Genomic DNA, 12677 nt, shown 5'->3' with positions numbered 1-12677 from the left:
CAAAGAGTTATATTTCATGAAAAAAATTTTTTTTGCTTGAGATTAAAAATTTTTTTAAAAATGAGCTATGGCACAAGGAAGATAGTAACATATGCAAGAATGCTTTAAATGACTCCTGAGCACCATCTGGTCTCCACACACACACACAGAGGCAGGGCCTCTCCACACACATGAAAACAACGCTAAAGTCACTTACGATATTATTCTCCACCTGCCCCTTAATTCTTGGCAGTGAGAGTCTTTGGTAGTCCTCAGCCTGGATTAGATGACCATCTTCTTGGATTCCAGAGATATTTGATAAATACAACCTCATATGTTTAGTTCTTTCCCACCTAGCTCAGCAACTGCTCTCTTTCTATTTAACCAAATGCCTGATAGCCTGTATTCTTAAGTGCATACATGAGCAACAGAAACAAAAACTAGTAAGATTCTATATGTAACCTTAACTGCAGACTTTCCAACAGCAAGCTGTATAATTAAACTCATTTACATGAAAACAAGATCTTTGTTTCTTAACAAAGAGTTGAGAGCAACCATTGGCTCTCCACCCAAAAAGCTATCATTTGTGATGTCACAGCTTGTTGCTGGGGTAACAGAGATCCAAAATTGATATTCACAGAGATGGGAAAAGCAATGAAGATAAGGAATGCTAAAAATCTGTTTGTTTTTTTTTCACCTACTCACAATTACCAGAAATGCTTATAAGTAGCTATAAGCTCATTTTCAAATAATCACATCATTAGAATAAGCTTGAAAGCAATAATCAGATTGTAAAAAATCTAAATATGGTACCTAGATGCAATTATAAATATAGAACAGTTTTGAAGTGGTATCTAAAAAACACAAGCCACTTCTCCAGAAGCAATTAATGACTCAGAAAAAAGGTGAAATTAAATTCCTCAGACTTATAAAATGTATGAGTCTATAGGACACACGAATAAAATTAGCCAGAACCAAACTATAAAAAATTGGTGGCTGGGTGATAGACATTGGGGAGGGTATGTGCTATGGTGAGCGCTGTGAATTGTGTAAGACTGTTGAATCACAGACCTGTACCTCTGAAACAAATACATTATATGTTAAAAAAAAAAAAAAGAAGATAGAAGGAGGGGAAGAATGAAGGGGGGGAAATCAGAGGGGGAGATGAACCATGAGAGACTATGGACTCTGAGAAACAAACTGAGGGTTCTAGAGGGGAGGGGGGTGGGGGGATGGGCACGTACTGCATGGAGCACTGGGTGTTACACGCAAACAATGAATTATGGAACACTACATCAAAAACTAATGATGTAATGTATGGTGATTAACATAACATAAAAAAACAACAACAAAAAAAACCTTACCTGACATTCTTTTTAGGTTAATAACATGTTTTGTTCTCCCTGAGATTTTTTCTGCTGTGGAAATGCCAAGGATTTTTATTTTATTGAATTACAGAATAGAACTTGTACTATTATTTTGATATGTGGTATAATTTTATAAGTAGAATGTTAAGAGCAGAATAGGAAGGGACGCCTGGGTGGCTCAGCTGGTTAAGCGTCTGCCTTCAGCTCAGGTTATGATCCTAGGGTCCTGGGATCGAGTCCCACATCAGGCTCCCTGCTCAGCGGGAAGTCTGCTTCTCCCTCTGCCTCTGCTCCCCCTGCTTATGCTCTCTCTCTCACTCTCTCTCTCTCTAATAAATAAATAAAATCTTAAAAAAAAAATAGGAAAAGCTGCAGAGCAGGGGTCAGAGGCTCTGGAACCATGTGGGGCTACATTTCAGCCAAGTTAACCTCTCCAGTCTCTTCATCTGTAAAACGGGAATAATGATACCTTAAAATGCAGGGGTCTTGTGATAACTAAATAAAATGTATGAAGAACATTAGTATTGAGCTCAGAATAAAACACAAGCTCAGTGGAAACAAAATAGTGAAATAGGATCTCTGACATGGACAAATCTAGGTTCAAACCCTGCCTCAGTTCCTTACTAGATATGTGACCTTGGGCAGATGATTAAGTTTTGGGTCTCAGTTTCTACATCCATAAAATAAAAATGGTACTTCATACGCTGGAGGCCTCTTTATATATAAACAATATATGTGTGCCTGAGATAGCAAGTTGCCCAACCTATATTCATTTTCCTTTTCTTCCTAACAGAACCCGTAAATTATTGAGGGCAGCATTGCACCTAGTTAAAAATTCACATTTTCCAACGTCTCCCTGGCTGCTAGAGGTAGCCAGTGAGGCATAAGTAGAAAATTAGTGCTTTGGGGGAAAACCTCAGTTCAGAGGCCTTTTCTCTTTTTGTATTTCCCCCTTTCTTTCTTCTTCCTGCCTAGAATGCAGTCATGTCAGCTAGAGCTTCAGCAGCTATTTTCTGTCATGAGGCAACCTGTGGAAATGGAAGCATGATCTAAGGATTGTGAGGCAGAAAGACAGAAGGATCCAAGATTCTTTAAGGACTTTGAAGCTGTGGTGCCAGCCCTGCCTATTTCTGGATTTTCTTAAGTGAGAGGGAAAAAAAATAAACCTTTATCATATTTTGGCCTCAATTATTTAGATTTACTGTTACATGTGAGTAAACCAATTGCTCATGTAATTTTTGTAAGTACCTAAGGCAATGCTTGGCACGTGATAGGGTTCAACAAATGGCAGCCGTTACTATTTTTCCCTAGTCTCAGCTCTTAATACTTAAGCAAGTAACCTGTGTTTCAGTTTCTTCATCTATGGTATAATATTTACTATGCCTGTGCAGATGAATTATTATGAGGACCTAATAAATTTCTACATAATTATCACTATTATTATTAATAATCCATCTTAAGCCTATCCCTCCTGGAACAAATGATCACCACTTATTTTAAGGAAAGAAATCTAATAAATGGACAAAAATCAATCAAGTACTACCATCAACAGTGTTCTTGCAGCAACATGCAACACTATCATCATTAATGTTTTTCATTTTCTTTGTGTCAGTTCTAGAAACAAGCCCTCAAAAAGAAGTCCCCTTGCCATACCCCAAAGTAGAAAGGTCTCTGCGCACACATACAGGGTTGAAAGCCATAACCAAAACCACAGCTGAAGTCCTATCGTGCTTTCACGATGAAGCCCCGGCCAGGCTACCCCCATGCTACCCCTTAGGCAGACTGGACACCACGGCCCCAGGAATACCACAAATCTAGACAAATTTATACAAACATAAATCTCTTCCCTCCCGCGTATTTCCAGCAAAATGCTCTCATTGGCTGGGAATTTTCAGGAAGCTATAGGAAGCTTTTGGAATAAGAGCTAGCTTTTCTTCTGATTTGGGTTTGTATGCCATCCTCTGAAAAAAAGAGTAAGTAGAAGAGATTCCTACTCACTGGGAAATTAATGTAAGTGAAGTGTGGGGATATTTTTAATATGTGCTTTCCCATAATAGGATGAGACCCTTACACAGTAATCACACAAAAGCAGTCATTTTAAGTTGATGCCTAAACACCAAGTACCAAGATATATACCCTATGATTTTTCAATGAGCAACTGCTGAGTGGCTAATACAAGTCCAAACAAAACCTCCTCGTTAAATCATGGACATTTTCACAAGAATTCAAACTTGCTTCCCCAGTGCCAAAGTCTCTTTGGTTTGAATCTCGTATGTGCATCCAGAGGCATGAGTTTTGATGACTGTAACTCAAATGGCCCCAAGAAGCCTTACCTGCCATGGTGTGCAGATGCAGTGGTGTTTGCACTGATTGGTGCAGGGCAAGAAGAGGCAGGTTGCCACTTGCTGCCCCGAGAGGTAGATGAACCAATGGTAATGGGTGAGGTAGCAGATGAATTGCGATTGGCTGAAATGTAGGGACTTGTGGGGTCACTACTTCTACCAAAGGAAGCACTGCAAAACAGCACACAGTCACTTTCTTCAGGACATGCTGCTCACCCACCATTTCCCAGCACCACCTTCCCCCCCAGATTGTGCATTTAAAAGGAATGTAGACCAAAGAGAGGGTATGGCAACTGGGAAGTGGAGTGAGTGATCAACTCCAGCTAGAGCTGGGTCACCGGCAGCAAGCAGGCATCTGTCAATCATCCAAAAGAGTGAAGGAACATGGAGGAGAGATGATATGCAATAAGAGAAAGCAGAAGAATAGTATATAGGAACAGAATAGGGGCTAAGAAATATTAGCAAATAGAATAATTTTATTAGAAAAAGTAATTCCCAACAAACCCCAAGGCAAAAAAATCATGCAACCCCAAACGTCTACCTGATACACAAGTAGCACTGCAGAAGCTAAAGTAAGACCAAGAATTTGGAGGTTTTGGAGTAGAAATTTAAAATTAAAGAGTGGAGAAGAATAAAAAAGCTCTGTGGAAAAAAAAATGTCTGAGAACTGTGGTTATTTAGCCTAGTCTTGGGAGGATTCAAAGTTTTAAGTCTAGAAAATAATATTGCATGGGCAGCAGAAGGCAACTTTCGTTTGTTTCAAATGAAGATAAGTAAGAACCATCTCAATTGAAGCAAAAAATTATTTGGATTAGAATTTAAAAAAAAACATTTTTACTATTATAGTAATGAGACACGAGCAGGGGTGACCAAAACAAGCTATGAAGCCTTTTACTTTAAGATGCATTTTACTGGGACACAGGAAAGGAATTTCTGCCTAAGGACAAGAGATGAACTAGAAAATGGAAAGTATGCTGAGGCCTGGCGGAGCCCAAGAGGGCCAAATGTCTTCTCGCATTTTCTTTTTTAAATAGTGATAGCATACAATTCCCTTTTGAAAAGATCATAAAATGAGATTTTGTATAATCAAAAAATGCTTTAAGGGTGACATAAGTTTGGAAATCCAAAGCATGAAGCAAGTTGTGGATCTTCTTTCAAAAAGCACTCACATAATTAAGCAAGCTTTCCACCCTAAATAGAAGCAGTCCCTTTCTCCTCTGTTTACCATAATTGTGCCAACTATACCTATCTATCCAGATGCTACCCACTCAACCCATTTGTTAATGATTTGGATCACGAAAAAGAACAACCCCACCACAATGTAACAACATGCTTGGAAATTAAATGCAGCTTTCTCTCTTTCCTAGTACTAGAACGTTATTTTCTTAGAAAAGTTTTCTTGGTCTTGGATGCAACCACAAGGAGTAATGATGTATCTAGACAGACTAAGACCTTAGTCCTGAAGACAAATAAGTGATAGCTTCATTAAGCCAAAAACACTGAGTTTGTATATATAATGAAGCTTCAGTGAGAACACTGAATTATCTCTGCAGAACTGAAGACCATCAAAAGGCTACATTGGCTGTTTGTTTTATAGCTTACTAGTTCCCATGTTCTGATATTAACTAGTTGACAAGATTCCTCTAATCAAGTGGAAATAAGTTTTGAACCCAAACACATAATTTATGGCAAAAGGCTGTTTCTTGGGCAGCCAACCAATCCTATAAGACCTAATGATGAAGCCCATGGCATGAAGAGGCAGTTGGAGGGGTTGAGTAAATAAAAGTGAAGAAAGAATTCAAGGTAAGAAATGAGAATCAGACTCTTGACATCAGCAGCAAAGTTCAAATTAAAATACTAATTAAGTATATCTTATAGTTTAATGGCTCTGGCAAAGGTGCTTTGCTTGCTGGCTGGTACATGGCAAAGAAAATAATTGCAGAAAAGAGAATATAGATGAGAAAAGGGGAAGGAAACCCATGTACCTTCTCTGCACCAAACTTGCGAGTTTCACATCTTGATGGATCTGAGGGCCATTAAAGTCATAAAAAAAAAAAACAACTCAAGTCCCTAAATTAACAGGCTTCAATATGAAACTTCTTTAATGCAATTCAAAACTATCCCCGTTACCCACCCCCCTCACCACCCTATAGGGTCCCTCCCTTCCTCCCCATAAAAATGTAACTTGAGATGGGAACTACTCTAGTTTTAGAAAAAGGAAAGCTAGCTACTGGACAAACGTGATTTAAATTCAGTCCTGCTCAGGGATTACTAGAAGTCACTTCCAGTTGAAGATTTTAATAGGACTGAGAGGAGAGAGTATAAATTCAGATCTGTCTGTGGTGAGAATTTGGAATTAGCTTACTTTAATTCAGTTAGGAAAATAAATTAATGTTAATTTAAAATTAGTCAAGATGTTACTCCCAAGAAATCTAAAAGTAATTCATTTTTTGATTCATTTTCGTGGTGCTAATTGGATATAAAACGGCATGCAATTATTACCCATCCACCCATGACCAGAGTGAAGAAAAATCATCTCCCACCCCATGGAACCTGGTACCTTTTCAAGTAGGTTGATACATAGGTAGAAGGAGCAACTGTCTGTGGAGTTTCACTTCCCTTTGCTTCATCCCTCCACAGCTGCCGTGTATACGAACCACTCCTCACTAGATTAACAGCTGATTCTCTGTAGAGGCATGAAAGAAAAATAAAACAAAGCACTGATTCCTACCACCAGTTTTGTCCACGATACAATGCAAACTGGGAGGGGTGCCTGGGAGGCTCAGTTGGTTAAGCATCTGCCTTTGGCTCAGGTCATGATCTCAGGGTCCTAGAATCAAGCCCCACATCAGGCTCCCTGCTCAGCGGGGAGTCTGCTTCTCCCTCGCTGGGGGGGGGGGGGGGGGTTGGGAGAGAAGAGCCAGGGACGGAAACTGTAATATGATGGCTAAAGAAATAGACACACTTTTATATAAACCTGTTTTCTGTATACATAGAGAATGGGTCAAGTATTACTACTGCCTGCTTTCTTTTATCAACTTCAAAGCCAACTAACTTCAACAGGTACCAAATCCTTATATCAAAGGTCTCCAATTCTTTGGTAATGAGAACTCACTTTTGTTTCTCCTTTAAAGGGCTTTACAAAGCCAACAGGTTGTTCATAAGTAAGCAGAGAAGAGGATGATGGGGAAGATGAGGAAGTCTGTCACAAGGGAAAGAGGTAACTACCACAGAGGAGGAAAAGAGAAGAACCTGCTAGAAGTCTACTTAGTGTTATAAATAAAAGTCGTCCAGGAAAGGGCTGTAGTAGGATTTCTAATTCACAACTGTTCACTCAGGGCCTTTGCGACCAAAGCTGCGGCTCTCCAGAGCAGTCCTTCTCAAACTTCAATGTGCATTCGAATGACCTAGAGAATTTTTGTTAAAATCCAAGTTCTAATTCAGCAGGTCTGAGGTGGGGCCTGAGATTCTGCATTTTTAACATGCTTCCAGGTGAAACCAATGCTGCTGGTTGGGAAGACCACACCTTAAAAAGCAAGGTTCTCGATCAGGTTCTGTTCTGAGATGCAGCAATACCTCAAAATCCTCACATTCATTTTAACTGATGAGGAAGACTTGAAATTTTATGTACATACACATTAGAAGTTGATCACTAATTAAATAACAATACCTTTAGTGTTTACCATGGAATAGGTCGTGTGCTAGGCACTAGGGGTCCCTGAGAAACCAGACATAGACCCTACCTTTACAAAGCCTGCTGGTGTACTAAAACAAATTCACCCTTGGAAGGGCCGGGGAAGACTTCCTAAAGACTTCCTAAATACCCAAGCTAAAATGAGAGCCTGAAGGGCGAAGGGCAAAGCAAGAGAGCAAGGGCTGGGAGGAGCTCTAAGCAGAAGGAATAAACAATTCATAATGTGCTAAGGGCACCTGCAGAGAGATGGCTGCAGAGCGATGGCCAAGGCATCACTATGCCTAGGAAAGTTACAGAGGACCATCTTTTGGACTGTATTAGGATTAGGATTACCTGTTCTCCTTTTCTTCAATGTCACTTGTGCTGCTGAGCCTCCGGGGTGCTAGTGAACTAAAATAGCTTTTGTTTTCTCTCTCCTGTAAAATCAAAACAAGTAAGACACAGAGAAGGTACAATACTGACACAGTGTAACATTCTCGGTAAAAAAGCAGAGATCAATACACCTATATCATCTTATTTCTAGATCCAATACCAATTCTGGTTTGAGTGGTATTACAAAAGGTTACCTTTCAAAGGCTAATTCCTACCTCTCCTCCATTAAAAGACCAATATACAGGGAAATAATTCTCATGGGAAAGGCCAAAACGATCAAAAAAGGAAAACAGCAGCACAAATTACACAAAGCAACAGCCCTGCCAAGAGAGATGGAGCCTTTGAAAAGCCACAAACAGAAAGCTCCACTCTAAAATTCTTAACGAAATAAGCCTTATTTCTTCCCCAGCCTATCTTCTCTTTGAAATGCAGCTTCATGCACAACAAATATGCTGCAGAATTCATCCAACCAATATGACTCATCTCCTTGAGGAGTCTCCAGAAACACAATATTGAGCGGGGGACTACGGTTACAGGGCAGACCTGACCCCAGAGCATCAGGTAAGCCCTAGAAAATCTGGAACCAAAAGTTAAGAAATAAAAATGCACTGATCTTGGATGATTATGTGGATGAGCTGTTATATATCTAGTAATGAAAAAAATAAGGCATTTAAACATTTTTTTCTAAGTGCTAATTTGCCTGAGCTTCATTAGGATCCAAAGTCCGGCTAAGGAACTTTGCTTCCAAACACTGAAACAATAAATTACTGGTATTGGTTCAAGGGAACCTTAGGCCATGTCCAAATTTTCATGTTTCTGACTAAATTTATTTTATTATTTATTTGCCCTACGTAAGGAGGGTAAGGAAGAATGAACATAAGATATGCCGAAAGATAAAAGGTTTTTCTTTTTTGGCCGAGTAATAATAGCAAGCAAAGAGCTAACTGATTAAACTATCAATGTGCCATCTCCCTTTAAAGACTTTGTACTTCCAGAATCAAATCAGGGACTAGAACACACTTTCATTTGCTCCTGAGAATGAATTTTCACAGATGGGAACTGCCCAGGAACTCCCCCGTACCCTGCCTAAACTGCACCTTATCTTTGTTGTCCAGCAGAGCAGAAATCCGAGGGCTTGATGATGACCGGTAGATGGAAGAGCCTCGGTCCCTTAGAGCTTCCCTAGAATTGGCCACCTCACTCAGCATGTTGTGGCTGCCAGTTTTTCTGAGTCCCAGTCTCCACGAAGAAGGAGATTCATCTTTGGGCTCTTCCGGCTTATTAAAAAGGCTGGAGGAGAACTATGAGGGAAGAAGCAAAGAAAAGAAAAGAAAAGGGGAAAAAAAAAAAAAAGGTCCTGATGATTCTTTTCAGCCTATTTGCCTTTTCCCACACTGACTAAGTTCAGTGAGGCAACATAAGGCAGTACAAGAACAAATACATGGCAGGCTTTCTGCCAATGTTCCCTTCCTCACCTGGCAGACGCTAATAACTGCTCAAGACTGCCTTTCTCCCTGAGCCAGAAATAGTCTCAGATTCTTAACAGTGCTCCTACTGACAGAGTTGCTCTCTGAGAAATTAAACACTATTTGCTCTCTTAGCAATGAGTACTGACCTAGAACACCAGGAGATCCACGTTCTAGTAAAAACATCTTCTCTTGCTTGACTCACTGTGTAACTGAAAATGGGACATTTTACTTCTCTAGGTCTCAACATGCTCACCTGTAAAATGGTGATAATGAGCTAATTCCTCCTTATAATATGTGGAGACTAGAAAACACAGATGAGCCAATGTATAAGTATGTTTTAAGGTACTGTGATAAGACTGTGGTAAGCTGACTTAAGTTAATACTAATAAAAATACTAAAACTCACTCCACTCAAATTCTAATTGCTTATTTCAAGAAAATAGTTTATTTGATCTTGAGCAGCAGTTCCAAGTGTTTCAGATTTCACCGAGCAGCAAAATTAAAAAAGAAGAAAAATGGTAGAAGTCATAGAGTTACCATCTTTTAGATTTTGCCAGGAGAACATCTTTCAAAAACTTGCTTACCATTTCCATCACTATCATTTCATTAAAAAAAGAAAAACATTTTAACCTCAGAAAAGAAAGCTTTCTGGAAAGCTTACATTGTCTTTATCTCATTTTGCCATAAACCACAGAAAACATCATAGACTAGTGTTAACCAACAAACACCAGTCTGAAGTAACTGGTCTTTAGAACTGCAGTCAACAGTCCATTCCTGGGATCTGGGGGACCTCTGCAAGATGGCTTTGGTCTTACTCCAGGTATCAGGCCACCTTTACTGCCTGGTATAGTGAAAATGCAATAAATACTAAATCACTCGTCTCCAGCTCACACTCAGATTTTCTCTTTTAATTAGTCATCTGAATATATATATTTATGTACTCCTTCCAGCTGTAGAGGCTCAATCATGTGAGCTCTTTATAAGCCACCCTGACTCTGAGAGTCACACACACACTCTCTCTCTTTCAAAAATAAAACAAAAAAATAAAATAAAATAAATTAAAAGAAAGCAAGAAGTCCAGTCACACCTAGAAGCAGTGGGAGTATGTGAGGTACAGCTAAATGCCGGAGTGAGGAGTGAGGTCTGTGTCCTATCTGAGACATCTCTACAGATTCAAAGTGATGCTCATAGGAATAAATAAGCAGCCAGGGCTTTGTTTCCTCATCTCCACAATGATACCATAATCCTGTCTTTTCAATTCATGAGGCACTAAGAAGATCAGTAAGTTAGTATCTATAAAACCATAGAGTTTTTTCAACAGCTTTCTTCCCAAGAACTCATTATCAATTCTTAATCTCAAAACTAATTGTATCCTTTGTAGAGCAAGGTCATTATTCAACTCTGTCTCACTGACTAGAAGCCTATAGCTTCTCAGAAGCCTGGGCCAAACTGCAGGAGGAGGTGTCTCTGGTACCTCAGCAAGTTCTTTCTACCTCTGCTCTCTACTCATTATGAGTACTACCAAGACTTCACTTATGAAAGTAAAATTTTAAACAAGATGTAAAAAAAAAAAGGGCATAAGTCATCAAATCAATTAATACTGAATGCTAGGGGCGCCTGGGTGGCTCAGTCGTTAAGAGTCTGCCTTCAGCTCAGGTCATGATCCCAGGGTCCTGGGATCGAGCCCCCCATTGGGCTCCCTGCTCTGCGGGAAGCCTGCTTCTCCCTCTCCCACTCCCCCTGCTTGTGTTCCCTCTCTTGCTGTCTCTCTCTCTGTCAAATAAATAAATAAAATCTTTAAAAAAAAAAAAATACTGAATGCTAGCTATCTTCCTAACCCAGTCTGAGCTTTATATATACTTACCTACTTAGCCGTAGATACGAAGAAAATAAGCAATGGACAAAATTCTTTGGTCCCAGATCACTATATCCTATGTTATCTAAACACATTGTACCCAAATTTGTTTGGTGATGGATTTATAGCTTTTGCAGGCAATGTTATAAAAGCAATGTTTGTGCACACCCCCGCCCCCATCCATACCTTGAAGTTCTAATCCCCAGTGTGACTATAATATTTAGAGGTAAGGTGGCTGTCTGCAAACTAGGAAGAGATTCCTCACTAGGAACTGACTCAGCTAGCCCCGTGTGACACAGTTAGTCCCGTGATCTTGGATAGCCCAGCCTCCAGAATTGGGAGAAATAAATTTCTGTTGTTTAAAGCCACCTGGTTGGTGGTATTTTGTTATGGCAGCCTAAGCTGACTAGGACAGGCAAGATGCATCTGTATTATCTTGCAAGAATGTATCTTTAAGGCCTTTCAAACTGTATGTAACCATAGTAGGAGAAATATAATATTCAAATTAGTTCCAAAATACTCACTCTCCTAGCTGAAGAGGCAGAGAAGGTATTCTGAGCCGGTGGTGGTATCTGTTCCGTGATAATACTCTTGCTTTCAGAGTTGGAATGGTTGACAATGGCTTCTGGCTTTTTATCTATTATTTAAGACAAGAGAAGCAACAAGTGCAAGTATGAAAACCTTATCTGTGTGTATGTATGTACTTTTCTGCTAACAGAAAAGGTTTACCCATATCAAAACAGATTATTAGGGCCATGTAATTCTTGGACTCAAACTAAAATGAAATCTCTAGCAAAGTTGCCAAAAGGAAATAAACTCAATGGTAAAATTCCTTTCTTGGTAGGCTCCAATTCCCAGATATATAACTGAAAACTTTCTCCACATTATGTATCATATATAAAATTTGTCAGTAAGTACATAATAAGAATCTACTCTGTTTTGGGAGATCGGGCAGGAAAAACCAGATAGATCTTGCTTTCTAGGTAATTATAATCAAGACATGAGATAAGATGCATAATGATAATAGTAACAATAGAAGATCATATATAAGTTAGGTGCTAAATTGGTTGAGTTGGATCAACGGGGCTTTATGAGTTCAGAGTAAATCCTCTGAGGGAGGAAACAACAAGGAAAGATGCCATAGAGAAAACTGGAAGACAAATACCGACTGGCAGGAGGAAGAAAGGGTATGAGTAATGAATCAGAAATCAAAATATACACATCTGTTGGTCAGTAAATTTAAGTCTAAGCAGGCCTAATTTAAGCAGGCCTAATTAAAGTAATGAATATTCTTGGGATTACAATAGGAAATAAAGGTAGAAAGGATTACAGAGGATATTGCGAGTTAAACTACAGAAGTGTAGTAGGTAAACCCTCTTAATAAATAACAGTAGTCCATGTTATAGGGCCATCAAGTGGAAACCCCATCTGTCTTGTTCACTGCTACATCAGTGCCTGCACCTAGTAGGTGTGGTGGGGCCTTCTGATCTATGTACTCTGGAAACAGGGCCCCAGAGTAATCCACCTATGAATTACATGACAAATTTATGCCACGTTTTAGCTGTGTGACACTGGGCAAATTTACTTAACATATATGAAC

At 39.4% G+C, this 12677-nt stretch overlaps 1 protein-coding gene across 2 annotated transcripts in view; it reads right to left on the bottom strand.

Annotated features, from left to right (window-relative positions):
• Positions 1–3731: 3731 nt before the first annotated feature.
• The window catches only part of LOC118551409 (protein phosphatase 1 regulatory subunit 12B), a 105136-nt gene continuing 96190 nt past the window's right edge, over positions 3732–12677 (bottom strand). For both annotated transcript variants that reach the window (XM_078078271.1, XM_036117167.2), the window contains exons 9-14: positions 11602–11714; positions 8852–9055; positions 7716–7798; positions 6249–6374; positions 5674–5714; positions 3732–3859 (exon numbers count right to left, since the gene is read on the bottom strand). In XM_078078271.1, the coding sequence (XP_077934397.1) occupies positions 5699–5714; positions 6249–6374; positions 7716–7798; positions 8852–9055; positions 11602–11714 (542 nt within the window). In that variant the 3' untranslated portion in view covers positions 3732–3859; positions 5674–5698. The remainder of the gene's footprint in view (positions 3860–5673; positions 5715–6248; positions 6375–7715; positions 7799–8851; positions 9056–11601; positions 11715–12677) is intronic.

This window comes from Halichoerus grypus, chromosome 7 (assembly GCF_964656455.1).
Source record: "Halichoerus grypus chromosome 7, mHalGry1.hap1.1, whole genome shotgun sequence".
NCBI lineage: Eukaryota > Metazoa > Chordata > Mammalia > Carnivora > Phocidae > Halichoerus > Halichoerus grypus.
This window is presented reverse-complemented; position numbering and strand designations above follow the sequence as displayed.